We start from the raw sequence: 16,461 nt of genomic DNA on the forward strand, positions 1-16,461 counted from the left end.
TCTGAGAATAAAGAATAAAGAGAATGAATATCCAGATTTATGATGATTCACTGCTAATGCTCAAGGTTTTACCACAAAGACTTTTTAATACTAACTGCCAATGACGTCCCTTAATAAGAATTCAGCTAGAGTTCTGTGAAAGAATGGTTTTCCAGGTGAGTTAGCTAAGAAAAATCAGATTTCTTTTGCTAATCAGATGAACGCAAACTTTAACAAACATGAACAGTGACCTCCAGTTACTTTCAATCTATACAATAGAACACATAACTACAAAACCAAAACAAACTTCAAAAATAAAACAAACAAACAAAAAATCCAAACATCACACCTCCACAAAAACCCCTGCAAGAGGTCTTGGGTTACCTCTGTATTTTCTACCCAGCTTAGATTATATAATTAAGTTTGTGTAATTAAGATTTTTTTCAGTAAAATCGCTGTGCTTTGCTGAGTTGGTAGATGCCTGATCAAATGATGCTTTGACCTTCTATCTTCCACTGATTCACAAATAGGAAGGCTCGAGCATCCACCCAGTTGGTACTAGAGACACCTGTGCAACCAGGGCTAGAGCACAATCCATAGAAACGGGACAAAAACTCCACTGAAGGCCACGTGCAAGTGCTCAAACAGGATGGAAATGAGCTAAAGGAAGTCATTCCCTAGCACCTGCTGAAGAAACCACTCCAGCACATCAGAGTGGCATCTGACTCAGGCATGGCTCCTAACTACGGATGCAGTGCTCCAGGTCTCAAGCTGCCAGGAGAGCTTGGGACCTCTCCTGAGGGCTGAGCCAAGCAGAGAAAATGTCCTTGCCTAGAAGAGGTGCTTCTTAGTGGAGGAGCTATGTCACTAAGTCACAGAGCTGCAGGAGGTCAACAGGGCTGCACAGCGCCAGAAAAGATAAAAAGAGATTGATGGCATCTTTGCTGAGACCTTGTGGAGATGAGAACTGGAGAGAAGCAGAGTTGGCAGTCATCCAAGGGGTCAGTGGAGACTCACAAGATGGAGAAGATCAGAGTCTTATGACCTCTGCTATTCAGGACTACATTCGAGCTGCAGTGCCAGCTGCAGGTTGAGCACTGGGTGGGGGGAGCCTGAAGCAAAAGGCCAAGAACTGGCACCAACCCTCTGCATAACAAGGGGCACTAGGGGGCTGTGGGCCAGGGGACCTGACGCTCAGAGACACAGCAGGAGCCAATGACCCAGTGGGAAAACGCCAGACTACTGAACACAGGCTGTGAGAGTATAAAAATCCAGGGCTTTCTTTGTTTGGGGTCCCTCCTCAGAGGCACCCAGCTCCAGCTGTTACTCTGTTGTTGCACCATGATTAAACTATTTTCAGACTCAAACGTCTGGGACTGCTCTGGGAAACCGAGGATCAATCCGGTAAGGAAATCTTGGCTGACTGTGTGGGTGTGGGGTGTGTAGGCAGTCAGGCAGGACAACCATCAGGTCCCTGGAGCCAACAGCTGCAAAGGGGTCTTCATCCCAGCTCGGGTGGTGACTGCCAGACCATCCTAGTTGATCAGACAGATAAGTTTCTTTAATCTCTGGCAAGAGAGGGCAGGCTCCTTCCCCACCTTCTCAGTGACTCAATGGCAGGCAGCAGTCTGGAAGCTCTGAGGAACAGCATATCCACAGCAAGAGGAAGCAGTCATAGCACTAAAGACACTATGCTGCACAGTAGAGAGCCCTCCCCAGCTGTCAACCTCACTTGCTACCTGCGGAGGTGTGAAGGTTTGCTGCTTGTTAAGAAGTTGCAGACAAGCAAGGTTTGTCCTGTGCTTGGATTATTAGTCCTTGCTGTTCACCTGCGTGGGCACAAACCTTACGTGCGGCAAGGGAGCCCCTGAGCATATCAAAAGTGACTAAACAGCTCCAGGGGCAAGGTGGCATCTCTACAGTTTTGCCATTAAAGACGACAGCTCAAAGAGATATGAGTAACTGCAGGTCAGCAATTGGTTGTGCAGTTGGTGTGACAATAAGGACTTGGCTTTTACATACACACAGGAGAGTCTCTGGGGTAAAGGACTGCTGGGGAGAGATGGAATCCACCTAAGTGGGGCAAAAGTATCTTTGCCTTCAGATTAGCCAGCTCCGTGAGGAGCTTTTTAGACAATAAACAACAGCAGTGTGAATAACATCCCACAGATAAATATAAATTAATGGACATGAGTGGAAAGCAAGTGGTGAAAGGTGACAGCTACAAGGGAGATGTCAGTGATAAAAGAAGACAGCCTGCCACAAGGGTATCCATGTAAGTGCACACCACTTGGGAAACCAGCAGTAGAAACTAGAGCTCCACATGTAGCAATATAACCATGACAGTGCTGGTCTACCTGAGGTGTGGTGAGACAGCTTGCACAACTGGAATACTGTTGTGGAAGAACAGACGTAAACTGCTTAGTAAAGATAGGCAGGGCAGATGAGGACAGAGGGTTGTCTTCCATGTGAGGGAGGAACTTAGATGTATGAAACTTAATGGGACAGACAACAGGTTGGTTGAGTTCTTGTGGTTCAGGATCAGAGGAGGGACTAGAAAGGGCAACAGATCATGCAATTCAGGCAAGGAAATAGAAAAATGTCTTCTTAAAAAACCTCAAGAAGTGTCTGCATCACAGACCCTGGCTCCTATTAATCTCTAACATCTACTGGAAAAGCAACACAGTGAGTAGTCAAGATTTCTTGATAAAGACATTGGATGGCCCAGAGATGACCCACAGCTGAATCTGTTACTTACAAACATGACAAAAGAGTTCTGGATGTGATAATCAGTAGCAGTTTTAGCTGTAGTGACCATGAAATGACTGCATTAAAAATCCTGGAGAAACTACAATAAGCAGAATACAGGCTTTTGACCTAATTTTGTCATTTCCTCCTGATGCCCTGCACAGTTCAGGCTCAGCAACATCACATGCATCACTGGACAAAGATTTCAGTCCTGCAGCTAGAGCACTGAAGCTATCCTGTATTTACACAAACACAGGTGTAGGAGGAACTTTCCTCCTGTTGCCAGAAGTCATAAACTTGCTGCCCTTTCCTAACTTGGAGACTGTTTTCTAATCCAATAATCACAGACTTTGCTTACATCTCCTTCAGTGCAGTTGTAGGCTTTGGCTCCTGTATCTGCGGGGTCTCTTGTAGTCACTAATGCTGCACAGTCAACCCCTTCCTGCTGCTCCTTACCTTGGTGGCACAGACCCTCCCCCTGCAATCCACACACCTCCTGCAGGCAAAGAGACCACCCTCCCCTGTCTGAACAATCTCAGTGGGAGGCCCCAGGCCGCTGTAACTCCAGTCCTGGAGAGCTTCATTCTCCCTCAGGAGCCTGGACCTCTTGCTACAGACCATGAAGTTGAAACTATGTTTCAGATTTCCTCCAAAATCTCATTACAAAACAGAAGAGCTGCAGCTGAACAGAGAAACATTTCATCCCAACCAGGTGTGAACCAGCACTGCCTGAAAGCAGTATGACTTCACTGTGGCAATTAGAATACGCAACATTAACAAGTTATATTTGATACTGAATGAAGAAGGGATAGCTGAGAAGATTAAACATTAGTGCTCACTATTCCTTCTCTATAAACTACTAACAATCTACTTCTCTGCTCTGGTATTTGGGTCTCCTCTGGGAGAAGCTTCAGCTATACAGGGAATTACCATCCCCCTAAAATAATGGTGTGCAGACAGCCTTTTCCTTAGAAGTGCAATTCCATTGAAATCAGCACTGTTCCTGGCAGAATATGCTGAGCTTTTCTCCAAGACTGGAGCCTTAATTAGCAGATCATAATTACACTATTCATTTTTGTTTCAATGTTCAATGAGTTTACTAACAGTTAATTTTAGAATTATAATTTGTATTTTTACTCTCTACATATATTCTACAATTTTTCTATTTTTACTTTAGTCTAAACATGATGGTATTTAAAAAATTATAGAAAATATAATTCTATTTTTTGTTGAAATATAAAGCCTCTCTTTCCTTTCTTGTTACAATTTCAGTGAAAACTTACAGTTTCCTCCCATTATCTACCTGAGATTATGAATAAACTGAGTCAAGCTTGGTACCTTGTTTATTTAGACAAGCATCCACAACTCAAGGTCACTACGGCACACAAGAAATTCTTGTTAAGTTCTTAGTAATTTAAATAGATGTCTAAAGCTGGCTTTGCTAGCCAGTTATGAGAAAGTTAAAAAAGGGTCATTTTTATACTTTTTCTATTTATGTATTTTCATGGCTTACACTAAGGTTGGTCTCAAAGAAACAAAAGACTAAAGAGATCTACTGCATCACCAAGCCTACAGGGACTCCACAATGTGATGCTTGCTAATCATAAAACAATTCAGGTTCAAGAAGATAATATTTTCTTTATAATTCTTAATGGCAGAAGATGTCTGATGAACAATATTTATGAAAATCAATTAAATGAAACAATGTCAGTCTGATTTCCTAACCTCTCATAAAAAAAACCAAAACCCCAAAAGAAGATAGTTTTAATATACTAAAGGACAGAACAAAATTAGAATCAACAGCAATTAGTTCAATAAAGTTGAACTAATTGAATTCAACAAAGGCTTGCAGGTCAGTATTAGACTGTTTTACAGTGCAAGGACATACCACACCAGTGCAAAGTGTTGCACATGTTTTATTCTTTAAGCATATAATGTTTGCATTCAGATTCCAGAGATACTACTTCCTGTCTGTGTAATTAAGCACCTTTTGAGAAGGTGGAATAAGTTAAAGCAAGATTTTTTTTGGTGATTCTCCTGCAAGAAACCGCAACGCCAAAACCACAGGCACTTTGTATTAAAGTAACAACTAGAACAAAAACTGTAAGCATAGCACAACCACAGCCTTGAACATATTTCTTTATTATTCTGCTTATATTTTTACTATAGGCATAACTCCAAACCTTCTTTTGTTTTTCCCAAGCAATGTGCTTTTTTTACTCCCCCCCTTTTTTGCCATCTTTGAAACCCAAGGGAGTGATTACTTCAGGAAAAGTCCTGACACTGTGCTGAACCTGGGAACTCTTTACATGACAAACTCCTTAAAGGTACAAAGTTAAATAAACTTACCATTTCAGTGGTGTACCTTCGTATTCAAACCATATTTCACTAACTTCCTCTTGCCTCATAACTTTCTGAAAGTGTTTCTTCACTTTGTCTGTTACCAGTGTCAAGTAGCTTATCCTTGGCAAAAGCAACTGAAAACAAAATACAGAAGCTTTAAGGATATATAAAATATACTAAATTAATAAAAATCTGTAACAAGTATGCATTTTCATATGAAAAATTCAGTCACCATTCTCTTTTCCCCCTTTTTAAGGTGTCGTTTAGACAGTTTACTTATTAATTGTCAATGAAAGGCTATACAATTATGTACTTAGAAGATGCAGAATATCAGTATCCAATACACTAACACAAAAATAGTATTAAAATTAATAGTAAAAAATAGTAGAAAATGAAGTTCTTGATTCTTTCAGTGGGGTGGGATGGAGAACAGTGGAATTCAATTTCTGCTCTTCTGTGTTGAAGCAAGCTACATAGTGAAATTTCAACCTTTCCCGCATGAACACTTGAGACATTCTAACTTCTTATTGAATAGAATGAGCAACTGTGTATCCACTACTATCTCAAAATGGAAATTACTACATCAGAAAGAAAACAAAGATTGAAAACTAGCTGCTTATGGGTTTGATTACCAAGTGTTTTTACTTCCAATAGCTGGCAGTTTCTATTTTCTTTGCACTGGGTTTGCCAATTCAACATACTAGTCAAGGCTGCTATTATTCTTCCACTATCTAACCTTCGCCCAGCAACTAAAATCAGAATGAAAACTGTAAATATTTTATCACTTGAAACAAGACACCTTTTTACAGCTTTCTCTTTTTTTCCTCAAGTGTACCATTATATCCTACCCAAATCAGAATACCATGCTATTTTTATTTGCAACCTCCTCCCCCCACTTTTTAAAAAAAAATTTCATGCCTGATAAGAGTGGTTAATCAGAATGCATCAATGAGTGCACTGACTGATGACTGTGTGGCTCATTTACTTAAGATAAATCAGTCCATAAGCAATAACAAACAATGTATTTCAGTGTCCCAACGAGAAAAGATTAACCTCCCCATAAAAACACAATTAGCTTTAGAACAGACATTTAAAATTTATAGTATTTATACTGTAAATTTTTCCTTCATAATCATTAATAAAAATGCATGGACCTAAGGAATACATAAATTATACTTTGCATATTTATTTAGAGAAACATTTGTTTTCCAGTGTTCCTCATAACTAGTGTTGCATCCTAAAGTATTTTCTTAGAAGTACATGATAACACTCGGCCCTAAGTGCACATCTATGGTACAGACACCCCAAACCACATAAGGATATATTTTCTCTGACAGAAAATTTGATCTTTGCTGCAACATTCCTCCAGAATTTCTTGAACAATTAGACCACACTTTAATATATAAATTAGGTAATATTTTGGCCATTATACTATAATTTATAAATGTCAGATTCGTACAGAAGTCTGGAATATAAATCAAGTTCTTATAAGAAAAGAACTGATTTGTCTTTTAGATAATGCTACATTGGGTTACATTTGTGACACAGCTACATTTTACAATTATGTAAAACTACTTAAGATCAAGTCTCACCACTGTCAACAGTCATCATGTCAGTTAACACTCAATCTTCCATGTACCATATGGTTTTCTTTTTCCAGCTGTTGCTTTTATTACCACATCATATTGTTTCTACCTTGTTTCATAGGAGTCTAATTCCACAAGGTAATCAAAACACAGCCTTCACTTTTAAAAGGTAAATAAACTCACTAAGTTCAATGAAATCATGTACACACTCAAGTGAGAATTGTTTGGTACTTCAATGACCTGAACAACAATATAATCTTATCCTTTATTAACCTAATTCCCCATATCCACTGATTGTTCTTGAGACAATATAGCGTAGGCTATTCCAATCAAACCTTCATCTTTTTAGTGATAATTCTGTATTATTTCTGTGTGATATTTACAGTTAAATTAATGCACATGTACTCTGATGAGACTTATTTGGACTGTTACAAAAGCCAGTTCTCAGCATGCTGCATGTGGCACAGCCATGCTGGAATTGATAAATAACATTGTTTACTGCAACAGTGTTTGACATAATGCTTTAAACTGCATAACTTCCTCTGTAAAATTATTTACTTCAGTTTGCAGTGTGAAGAAACAATGCAGTTTCTATTTCAACACAATTAGAAATCGTAAACAATAACCAAACAGCACTTAGCCGAATTTAACACAATGCAGCCAGCACTCCCAAAATTCCTCTCTGGAGTACAAAACCCAACAGTTAATCAGATTTAACAGGGACTACCTGTTTTTCAGAGATGCTGAGCATTTGTAGACTCTACGAAACTCTTTTGTGGTCTTCTCACATCTTGTACTTTGCAACAGTCTCCCTCTTCCATGGGAGAAATGAAAGGATCCAATTCTATCGCTTTTCTACCTTTAATTATCCTAGAGATTTACAAGTATACTAAATTTGCTAAGTGAGACCTTTAAAAGCAGAGTTTAAAAACATGTTTTGTTCTCTTTTAATATCCCTTCTCTACCAGTTGAAAGATAAATAAGACTCCTCATTAAATTAAAAAACATAAGTATGTCTCCAAATACATTACCAGGCAGAACAAATCCTAGTAGGCTAGAACATGCCATCCCTAAATACACAAACAGCAGCACCTTCTTACTATGTGTTGCTACAGTATTTAATCACAATAACCAGGAATGCTTCCTTGTTAACCAGGAGGTTAAATGAAATACAAGGAACTCCTAATGTCAATGCTTGCTATATATCCTTGCAAAATGCAAAACACTGTAAAACAGAAAAATTACAGATTTAACAGGAACCAGACTAGTCTGATCATCAAAGTGTCCAGGAAGATGACACAAAGCATCCTAACTTGGAATGGCTTCACCTTGCTCACTCTTACAGGAAGCTAAAAGAGTGAACCTGTTACAGACTAGTCCCTTGGGTAGAACATCATTCTAAGACTGTCTTCTGCTGTAATTTTGTTCTTTATACACCTGGCAAGTCTCAACCAATGAGAGCTCTACTTCCCATATATATTTTCTTTCTGTTTTTTGCACCAAGAGGCAGTGTATCTTTTAAAAATAAAATTTGTAACAATTTTAGGAAAAGGGAAAAATCAGACAGATAAGCAACAAAAGCAATTCAACCTAACTATTCCTAAATACCCTTCCCCTCAAAACAAGCATCTGTAGGAAACACTCCCATGAAAACTGATGTACCCATTTCCAGTGTAATGCTGCACAAACCTACCTGATTTGACTATAGCAAGAAACAGGACAGTGTTTTACCAGAGCTGCCTAGTCTTTAGGTCACTACTCTTTCCAAAAGACAGACAATTTCACATTACCTCTCCTCGCCCCATGGACTGCCATAAGGCAATACACACGTGCATCACTCCTGTGCTTTCCCAACCCATCTGACAGACAAAGGTCTCCTGTCACACCACTCACAACAATCCAAAATCCATCATGCAGATTCTGGGTTGTTTTTCTAACCCTTTCAAGTCTTGACACAGACTTCGTCTTCATAAAGCAAGTTCCTATGAGTAGAATCCTTTATCCCCACTTAACATAATGATGCCTGTTATTTCCTTCCCATGCAACCTTTCCATTTACAAAAGGCAGTCTGGAACACAAAGACTATGTCTATATTGAAAGTTGAGATAAGAGACAGGAAGAGGTGATGTCAAGGGCTGGAAATGTTAACTGCACATACTTTTTCTACTTTACCCATAATTTTAGGGGGTTTGATGCTGTTTTACTTCAGTGTAGCTCAAGTTTGATCCCATATGCTCAATGTCCATTAGCAGCCAAAGCACATCTGCTGCTTCAGCTGCACATGAAAATGATTCAGCCTTGGGGCTGTAAGACTGCTGTGTGATGCCAACCTGGGCACAGTAAGTGAAAAGGATGAAGACTTGCTTCAAAGTGCACTCCAGGTCTGAACAAAACCATGAACATAAACACACTCTGAAACCATGAAAGCTGAGCTATGGTTTAAAACCTCGATTGTTATTCTGCCTTTTACTATTATAAATCCTTGCTCCCTTTCAAGAAGCAAAGCTGTATTACCAGCTCAAAAATTACCTGAAAAATGAAGAAGCTAAAAATTTTAGAAAGGATTTGCGTGAATAAACATATTTTGCAGAAACAAAGCATTGAGAATTTTTGTGCACAGTTTAAGTGGAGTAAATAAAATAAACGCTGCCAGCTTAGAATTATCTCCTTGGCTTAGAAAGATGGCCACACCATGAAGATAATGTGGTTTCAGGGTTTTCATGCTGATATTAAACAGATTGAGATTGCTCTTCTCTATATGTAAACTCATACCTTTAAAGTAGCTCTTTCACAACACAGACATCTATATTTTAACTCACATATATATAATTTAAAGTGTGAGACTTCCAATAGGCAGCTCAGAAGGAAAGTAGCTACCTATGATGTAAAAGTGCTTATCTTTTACCAGCAGTAAAACTAAAATACAGCAAGATGAGCACTGAACAAAAAGCATTAATGGTTTATTAGGTTTCAAAACCCCACTGAACACTCATGTAAATAAGAAACTGATGACACAAAGATGCTGTTGAACAGTTCTATCCAATGCAGAATAGGATATAACAAGACTTAAGAATTTCAGAATCACACAAAAACTAGTAATTCAGGATTTTCCTCCCATATACTTGTTACATTTCAAATTTAAGCTTCACTGAATCAGCTAACATTTGCTAAGAATCAAATGCCTATTAGGTGCCGAAAGAATGAAAACTGATGAGCACACTATAAATAAATACCACGTGACTACAGAAGGCACTTCCAGCTTACAACTCAAATACATCCATCATCCTCATTTTTATCATCAGCTAGCAATCCAGTTCAGGCACTGTTCTGTTAAATCATTATACTTGCTTTTCTCACTGCTGAGCTAGATCTCATGGCTGCAGGCACTTAAAGAAAACAGGCAGAAGTCATCCGTGAGCAGAAATACTGGAGCCAGTGGTCACTATGAGTCTGTGTTATACAGGTGACCGATCTTACTGTTTAAGATTTCATAAAGCTCTGAGTATTTTCCTATTAAGACAACATAAAAGTTCTCTCCCAAGAACATTATCCAAGAACATCCAAATTCATGTAGAGATTCTTCTTTTTACCTAATCACTTGTTGACTTTTTCATAATTTTTTTTAATAAATCTTAATTATCTTTGGTAAGTTTCCCTTACTAGTGAAACAAAATTGAAGTTTTCAATCTGTTGTGAAGAGAGATGAATCACACAGCAAGGTTGTATGTTTACTTTCAGAAGGTACCACGAATAAGAAAAACATTGTTTTGTTTCATAACATGCAGTAGCACATATGATGAGAATGAAGGAAACAAACATAGCCATGGAACTGGACTACCTCTGTCATACTCACATAGTAAGGTTCAGCTTCTCTCTCAGTTATCTCATCCTGATACAGAGTGAAACAGGTCGGAATTCGCCCAAACCACACATCTCGAAGTACATCTTTGTCATCTGTCATTCTTCCAATGGGCAGTGAAGCACATGTAGATCAGTTTGTTTCTTCAGCTAAAACTGTAACCCCTTCCCCACACAAAAAAATAAGTCAACACGACTCTGAATAAAGTAAGTGTTATTAAACGTTCTCCCGCAACTACTCTCCAGAAGGAGCGATCAACGCTGTCACTGGGGCACTAAATGCATCCCTTGATACAAAGAAGGGGCTGGGTTAAGTTCAACTACAAACACATGGTGGATAAGGAGTAAATGAGCATTTCCTAAAGCTGCATCACGCCCCGGCCGCAGAGCCAAAGGGGCCTCTGCCGCTCCCGCCTCGCAGTGCCCCCGCAGCTCCCACACCCGCCGCCGAGGCCCCGGGCACAGTGCCCCTGATCCCCCCGTACACCGGGCCGGGAACAGCGAAGCGCGCCGGGCTCCGCCGGTGGGGGCGGGACCGGGACCGGCCCGGGGGTCACCGAGGCCGCAGGACGGGCCCCAGGATCGCCCGGCGCCGCCTGAGCCCCGGGGGCCCCCGACAGCAGCTCGACGGGGGCGGCCCGGCCAGGCCCCGAGGGGTCGGTCTGTCTGTCTGTCTCCCTGCCGGCGGCCGCCCGAGGTGAATCGGCGGCCCTCCCGCCCCACGGGGCCGTACCGGGGAGAGCCGCGGCGGCAGCGTCGGGCGTGCTGGCCCCGGGCAGCGGCAGGGCCGGGGCGCGGTACCTCCCCGGGCAGCCCCGCCGCGGAGGGCGCGGACGGGGCCGTGTCGCGGGCCCTGCCGTTACCTCTGTCGCGACCGGCGACACCCGCCGCCCGCGCGCGGGGCAGGAACTCGGGCACGGCCACGCCCCCGCCACGGCCACGCCCTCCCGCGCACGCGCTGCCTGCCGCGGACTTCCGCCCGGCGGCCGGCCCCACTCCCGCCGGCGCCGGAAGCCGGAAGCGGTGGGGCGGGGAAGGAGAGAGACCGGGCAGAGGGGAAGGAGGAAGATCGGCCCCAGGGAAGGGAGACTGGCCCGAGAGGAGAGAGACCGGCCCGGGGGGAAGGAGGGAGACTGGCCTCGGGGTGAAGGAGAGAGACCGGCCCTAGGGGAGGGAGACTGGCCCCGGGGTGAAGGAGAGAGACTGGCTCGGGCCACCCCCAGCGCGCTGTGGATGCCGCAGAGGCAGTGCCAGAGGCGGGGGGTTGCAGCTGTGCCGGCGCCGCTCTTGGGGCGTCGCGGGGTAGCTCAGCCGATAGGCCACACGTCTGCGGATTTTGAGCACTCTCTCTGTTCTCGCTTACCCGATTGATCTCTTCTGTTTCCCCAGGGAAGTGGTCACGGCACCAAGCCTGCCAGAGTTCAAGAACCATTTGAAAGCTCTCAGGCTCATGGTGTGATCCCTGGGGTGTCCTGTGCAGGGCTGGGAATTGGACTCCACCGTCCTTGTCGGTCCCTTCCAACTCGGAATACTGTGTTACTCTGTATAGTAGATCTCATCCACCCTCATAGATGGAGCAAGCCCAGGGGTGAGCCACGAAAATAATAAGAGGACTGGAGCACCTCCTCTATGAAGACAGGCTGAGAAAGTCAGGGCTGTTCAGCCTGGAGAAGAGAAGGTTGTTTGGAGACCTCATAGCAGCCTTCCAGTGTCTGAAAGGGCCTACAGGGAAGCTGGAGAGAGAGGGACTCTTGCTCAGGAACTGCAATGATAGGACAAAGAATAATGGTATAAACTGAAGGACAGGAAATTTAGGTTATATATTAGGAAAAAAATTCTTTATTGTGAAGGTGGTGAGACACTGGAACAAGTTGCCCAGGAAGGTTGTGGATGCCTCAGAACTGGCAGTGTTTGAGGCCAGGCTGGATAAAGCCTTGAGCAACCTGGTCCTGTGGGACCCATCCATGCCCATGGCAGGGGATTGGGATTGGCTGATCTTTAAAGTCCTTTCCAACGCTTAACACTATAATTCTGTGATTTTATAGCACAATGACAGGAGGATGAGTAGTACCTGCTGCCACCAGCAACATTTCTTACATACCAAAGCGTCACTCTGGATTGGATTGGCCCAGTAGGTGCAAGTTCACAGTGCATTTTAAAGGACATCTCCCACGATTCTCTCTCTTTGAAAATCTCCATCTCGATGTCCTACAGCTGTAAGAGTGCACACAAGTACAACACTTTTCAGGTGGGAGGGAACAACATAACTCCAAAGAAGATATGTATCTAGTGTTCCACGCACCATCAGTAGTCGAAGCAGGGCTGTTCGTGGCAAAACATACAACTGCAGCAAACATTACAGTGGGTGTTATGGCACGTTTGAAGGAGAGCTGGTACGACGGGGTTTACCTGGCCGGGGGGTGGCACACTGCAGTTTCAGTAGTGTCACGTTCTGGCCATGCCGCCCTGTGGCCACCAGATGTCACACAGTGGCCACTGCTGCTGAAGAAGTCTTAAGGAATTCTTAAGGAAACTGACTGTAGTTATTACTGCCTTTTCGTGGGGTTTACACCAAGACTGGCATTATATTAAATTTGTGTGTTGCTGATCCAATAGTATGACTTGCATAACGATTTTTTCAGTCGTCTGAAGGATTAGAAAAGTCTGAAAAGTTTGTTTTAGTTTTGTTTCCCCAATTTAGGCAAGTTTGTCATGATGACCTATTTTTTATAAATATTCCAAACATGAACCCTAATATAAAATTTACCTTTTTCGTTACTGCTCTATAAGCAAAAAGGTAAGCCATGGCACTTTTGTGATTGGAGACATACTTGGTGAAGCTTTCCTTACCTTTTCTCCGAGGGTTTTTGTGATGCATTAATTAAAGTAGCAGGAAAACTGCTGTAAACCCAGAATAAAAACATAATATTTGGTATGGTCTACCCAAAGCACAGGGAAAGAAGAAACACATGTGATGCTGCAAGGGCTTTAGGTTCTGAAGGGACCAGTTCCCTTACACTCCTAAATATAAGCAACCTGTACTCACCTTGGGTGCACATACTGCATGATGGTGGAAGGGGAGAGGTTCCTCCAGAGGTATTGCCTGTGCACTCACCACATTTTTAAATAGTGTGGATGGTGTGGAAATTACTGTCTTGCAGACCTGGAATGGCAGGAGACATGCACAGAAGTGATGCCACAATTATAGAGGCATCCAACCCACAAGCACTGCACATTGCTACAGGCTTCTCTGTGTGTTTCTGCAAGAACTCCCTAAAGCTTTACAGCTCCACTAAAACCAGTCACATGAGAATGAATTGACCAGTGGAGCTGCTGTGGGATGCCACCACTAGAAAACAAAACCAAAAAGAACCCAGTAAGATTTTTACAACTATTTTTCCTGGTTACAAGATCTACAAATTTTCAGAAAGCTTTGCACATATAGATTTCTCTACAGGAAGTCAATGAGAACCATGGGTTCTTTGCCTTTCCTCCTGTGAGCTCCTCAGAGTTTTTCTATAGGAGAGGGCTGTTTTGGTAGGATTTGTAGGTTGAAGGGTTTGATTGATCACTGTAGCAGCACCACTAAAGATAATGCCAGCTCATTTTTTCTCACAGGCAGGAAGGAGACTGTCAGCACTGCTATCATCAATAGTACTGTTAGTGTCTGTACTGAGGATATGACCCCTTCTTGATGCTGCTTGTGCTCACCTCCTAGGATCTTAACTTCCACTCTGTGGCTCTTGAAGCATGGCATTAGCCAGCTAGACTGTGCAATCAGCATTCTCTTAATGATGACTGCCAAACAGATTAAACATTTATTTTTGCATTATTCTCTCATCTATAGTATAAGGACTCAGGCATATGGATTCCATTTCATAGGCTGAAAATTAAACACCTTTGAGTGCCCAAGTTTTTTGCTAGATCTAGATACAGGATGCCAAGGAGGGAACAAAACATAGTTAAGTTATAAAGTGAGATAACTTGTAATTTAGAGGGTATTCCTATTTAAAGGTCCTAGCAAACTGTCTGATGTTACCAGACACACATGCAGCAAGATACATTGTAATAATCCATGTGAGATTATAAAGACAATAGTTCAACAGGCAAAGGAGGCTCTGCTACTGGACAAAGATGACTGTAGATAAATACACAAGATATAATGTGACTACTGAACAAATAAAGCAAACCTGAAGTGAATGCCAACTTAGCTATTATTATGACTACAAATGATGAATCTGAATCCAAACATTAAAAATAATTGCTAGGATGTAACGTCAAAATAGATACAATAAAAAAGGAATTACCTCCTTTGCCATATTGTTTTCCACATTGTTATCTAATGCTTTAAGTTACATCATCATTTGGCAGAGTGGACCAGTCTAAACTGGAAGGGGAAGAGCTTGACAAACATTTTTCCAATTCCAAAGATCCTTAAGCAGTATTCCCCATTTTAAACGTCATCACCAGACAACACACAGTGAGTCATTGCCTAATGGCACCTGAATCAAAACACCTGTTATTGAGTACACATGCAATGTAAAGATGCTTGTAAAGTACAAGATTATAATTAAAGATGCACTAATTCTAACAGAAATAAGAGAAATGGAACAGATGGTTTACATATTTGTGGGCAGTAATGTTTTTGTGTAATGATAGTGCAGATGAAGATTTGTAAACAGAATCAGTGTATAATTTAGGTTGGAAGGGACCCTTGGAGTCCTTTCCTGACCTCTAGGTCAACATCTCTTCTCAAAGCAGAAGTAGCTACCAAGTTTAGAAGATCTTGGTAAAGGCAAATCATGCCAACATTTGATTGCTGAAAAGTTACCTGAAATAAAATGTGAAATATTATTTCCCTCTGTGTTTTGCCAGAACTGGAATAATTGATATTCATTGCTTTGATCACATGGAGTAAATTTAATGCTGTTTTCATAGAAGTGGTATTTTATGTCACCCATACATACTGCAAAGTACAGCTACTTTGTAAGTATATAATGTATATATTTGTGTAAGTTATACATACACATATGTATAAAAAAAGAACCCTGGCTCCTCTGTGTATAAAACCTTGACTCCATTAAAACATTGGCAAAACACATAGATATGTGAAACTTAACTTGTTCCAGTGTTGTTTTATTAGAAACTGATCAGCAATCACTATTGATGTTTTCCCTTCACTTCCCTAGCAGTTTTCAATAGAAAGCAAAACTTTTTTTTAAAATTCCCTAGCTATTGTCTTTTGAGTGCGTAAACAAAACCAGATTGTGAGACCTATTAATATGTACCTTTTAACATGCAACAGTGAGTAAGAGTCAAATGAAACTCATAAAGCTGCTATTTATATCTAGCTAAATAGTTCATTGTTGCCTACTCCCAGTGAAGAATTAATTTGATTAATTACATGAGAAGCTGATTCATTCATCTGAGAGCTTCCTGGAAATATTACAAGATTCAAGTACCACGTCTGATGGCACTTAATGTTTTCCAGAAACACTTGTAATTTATAGGTTTGTTCAAGCAAAAAAATCACTCTTATCTGGATATAATTCTCCTTTCATGCTCTCTTCACTGCTAATGCTTGTCTTCTGCAACAGCAAATGTATCTGGAAATATTATAGACTGTCTTTAAACTCATACTTGCATAAATAAATGAGGTGTGCTGACAGCTGTCTTAGTTTTCCCTCACAGTTTGGATTGGAAGGGGACCTTGAAGATCATCTAGTTCCAACCTCCATTTCCTATTTTAGTTCTAACTTAAAATTCCTAACTCATACTTGAGACTATAAAAGAATCTTTTATTGCCATAAAACAAGTGACTGGACATTAGGAAATCCTAGTTCTAGGTCATCTCCTTATTATTTACCAGGAAAAAAATTTCTTGATTTTGCTACTTTGTCATAGACTCATTAAGACATCTTGGACTTAGTGAGGAAGAGGGGAAATA

The 16,461-nt window shown here is 41.4% G+C and overlaps 1 protein-coding gene across 3 annotated transcripts in view; it reads right to left on the reverse strand.

The window, feature by feature from the left end:
• ATG5 (autophagy related 5) overlaps positions 1–11,463 on the reverse strand; it is a 76,719-nt gene extending 65,256 nt beyond the window's left edge. For 2 of the 3 annotated variants that reach the window (XM_071548835.1, XM_071548837.1), the window contains exons 1-3: positions 11,378–11,463; positions 10,510–10,679; positions 5,077–5,204 (exon numbers count right to left, since the gene is read on the reverse strand). In XM_071548835.1, coding sequence (XP_071404936.1) covers positions 5,077–5,204; positions 10,510–10,617 — 236 coding nt within the window. In that variant the 5' untranslated portion in view covers positions 10,618–10,679; positions 11,378–11,463. The other variant, XM_071548836.1, reaches the window with a different exon arrangement.
• Positions 11,464–16,461: the final 4,998 nt, after the last annotated feature.

The sequence above is a fragment of the Pithys albifrons genome, chromosome 2 (assembly GCF_047495875.1).
Source record: "Pithys albifrons albifrons isolate INPA30051 chromosome 2, PitAlb_v1, whole genome shotgun sequence".
Taxonomy (NCBI): domain Eukaryota; kingdom Metazoa; phylum Chordata; class Aves; order Passeriformes; family Thamnophilidae; genus Pithys; species Pithys albifrons.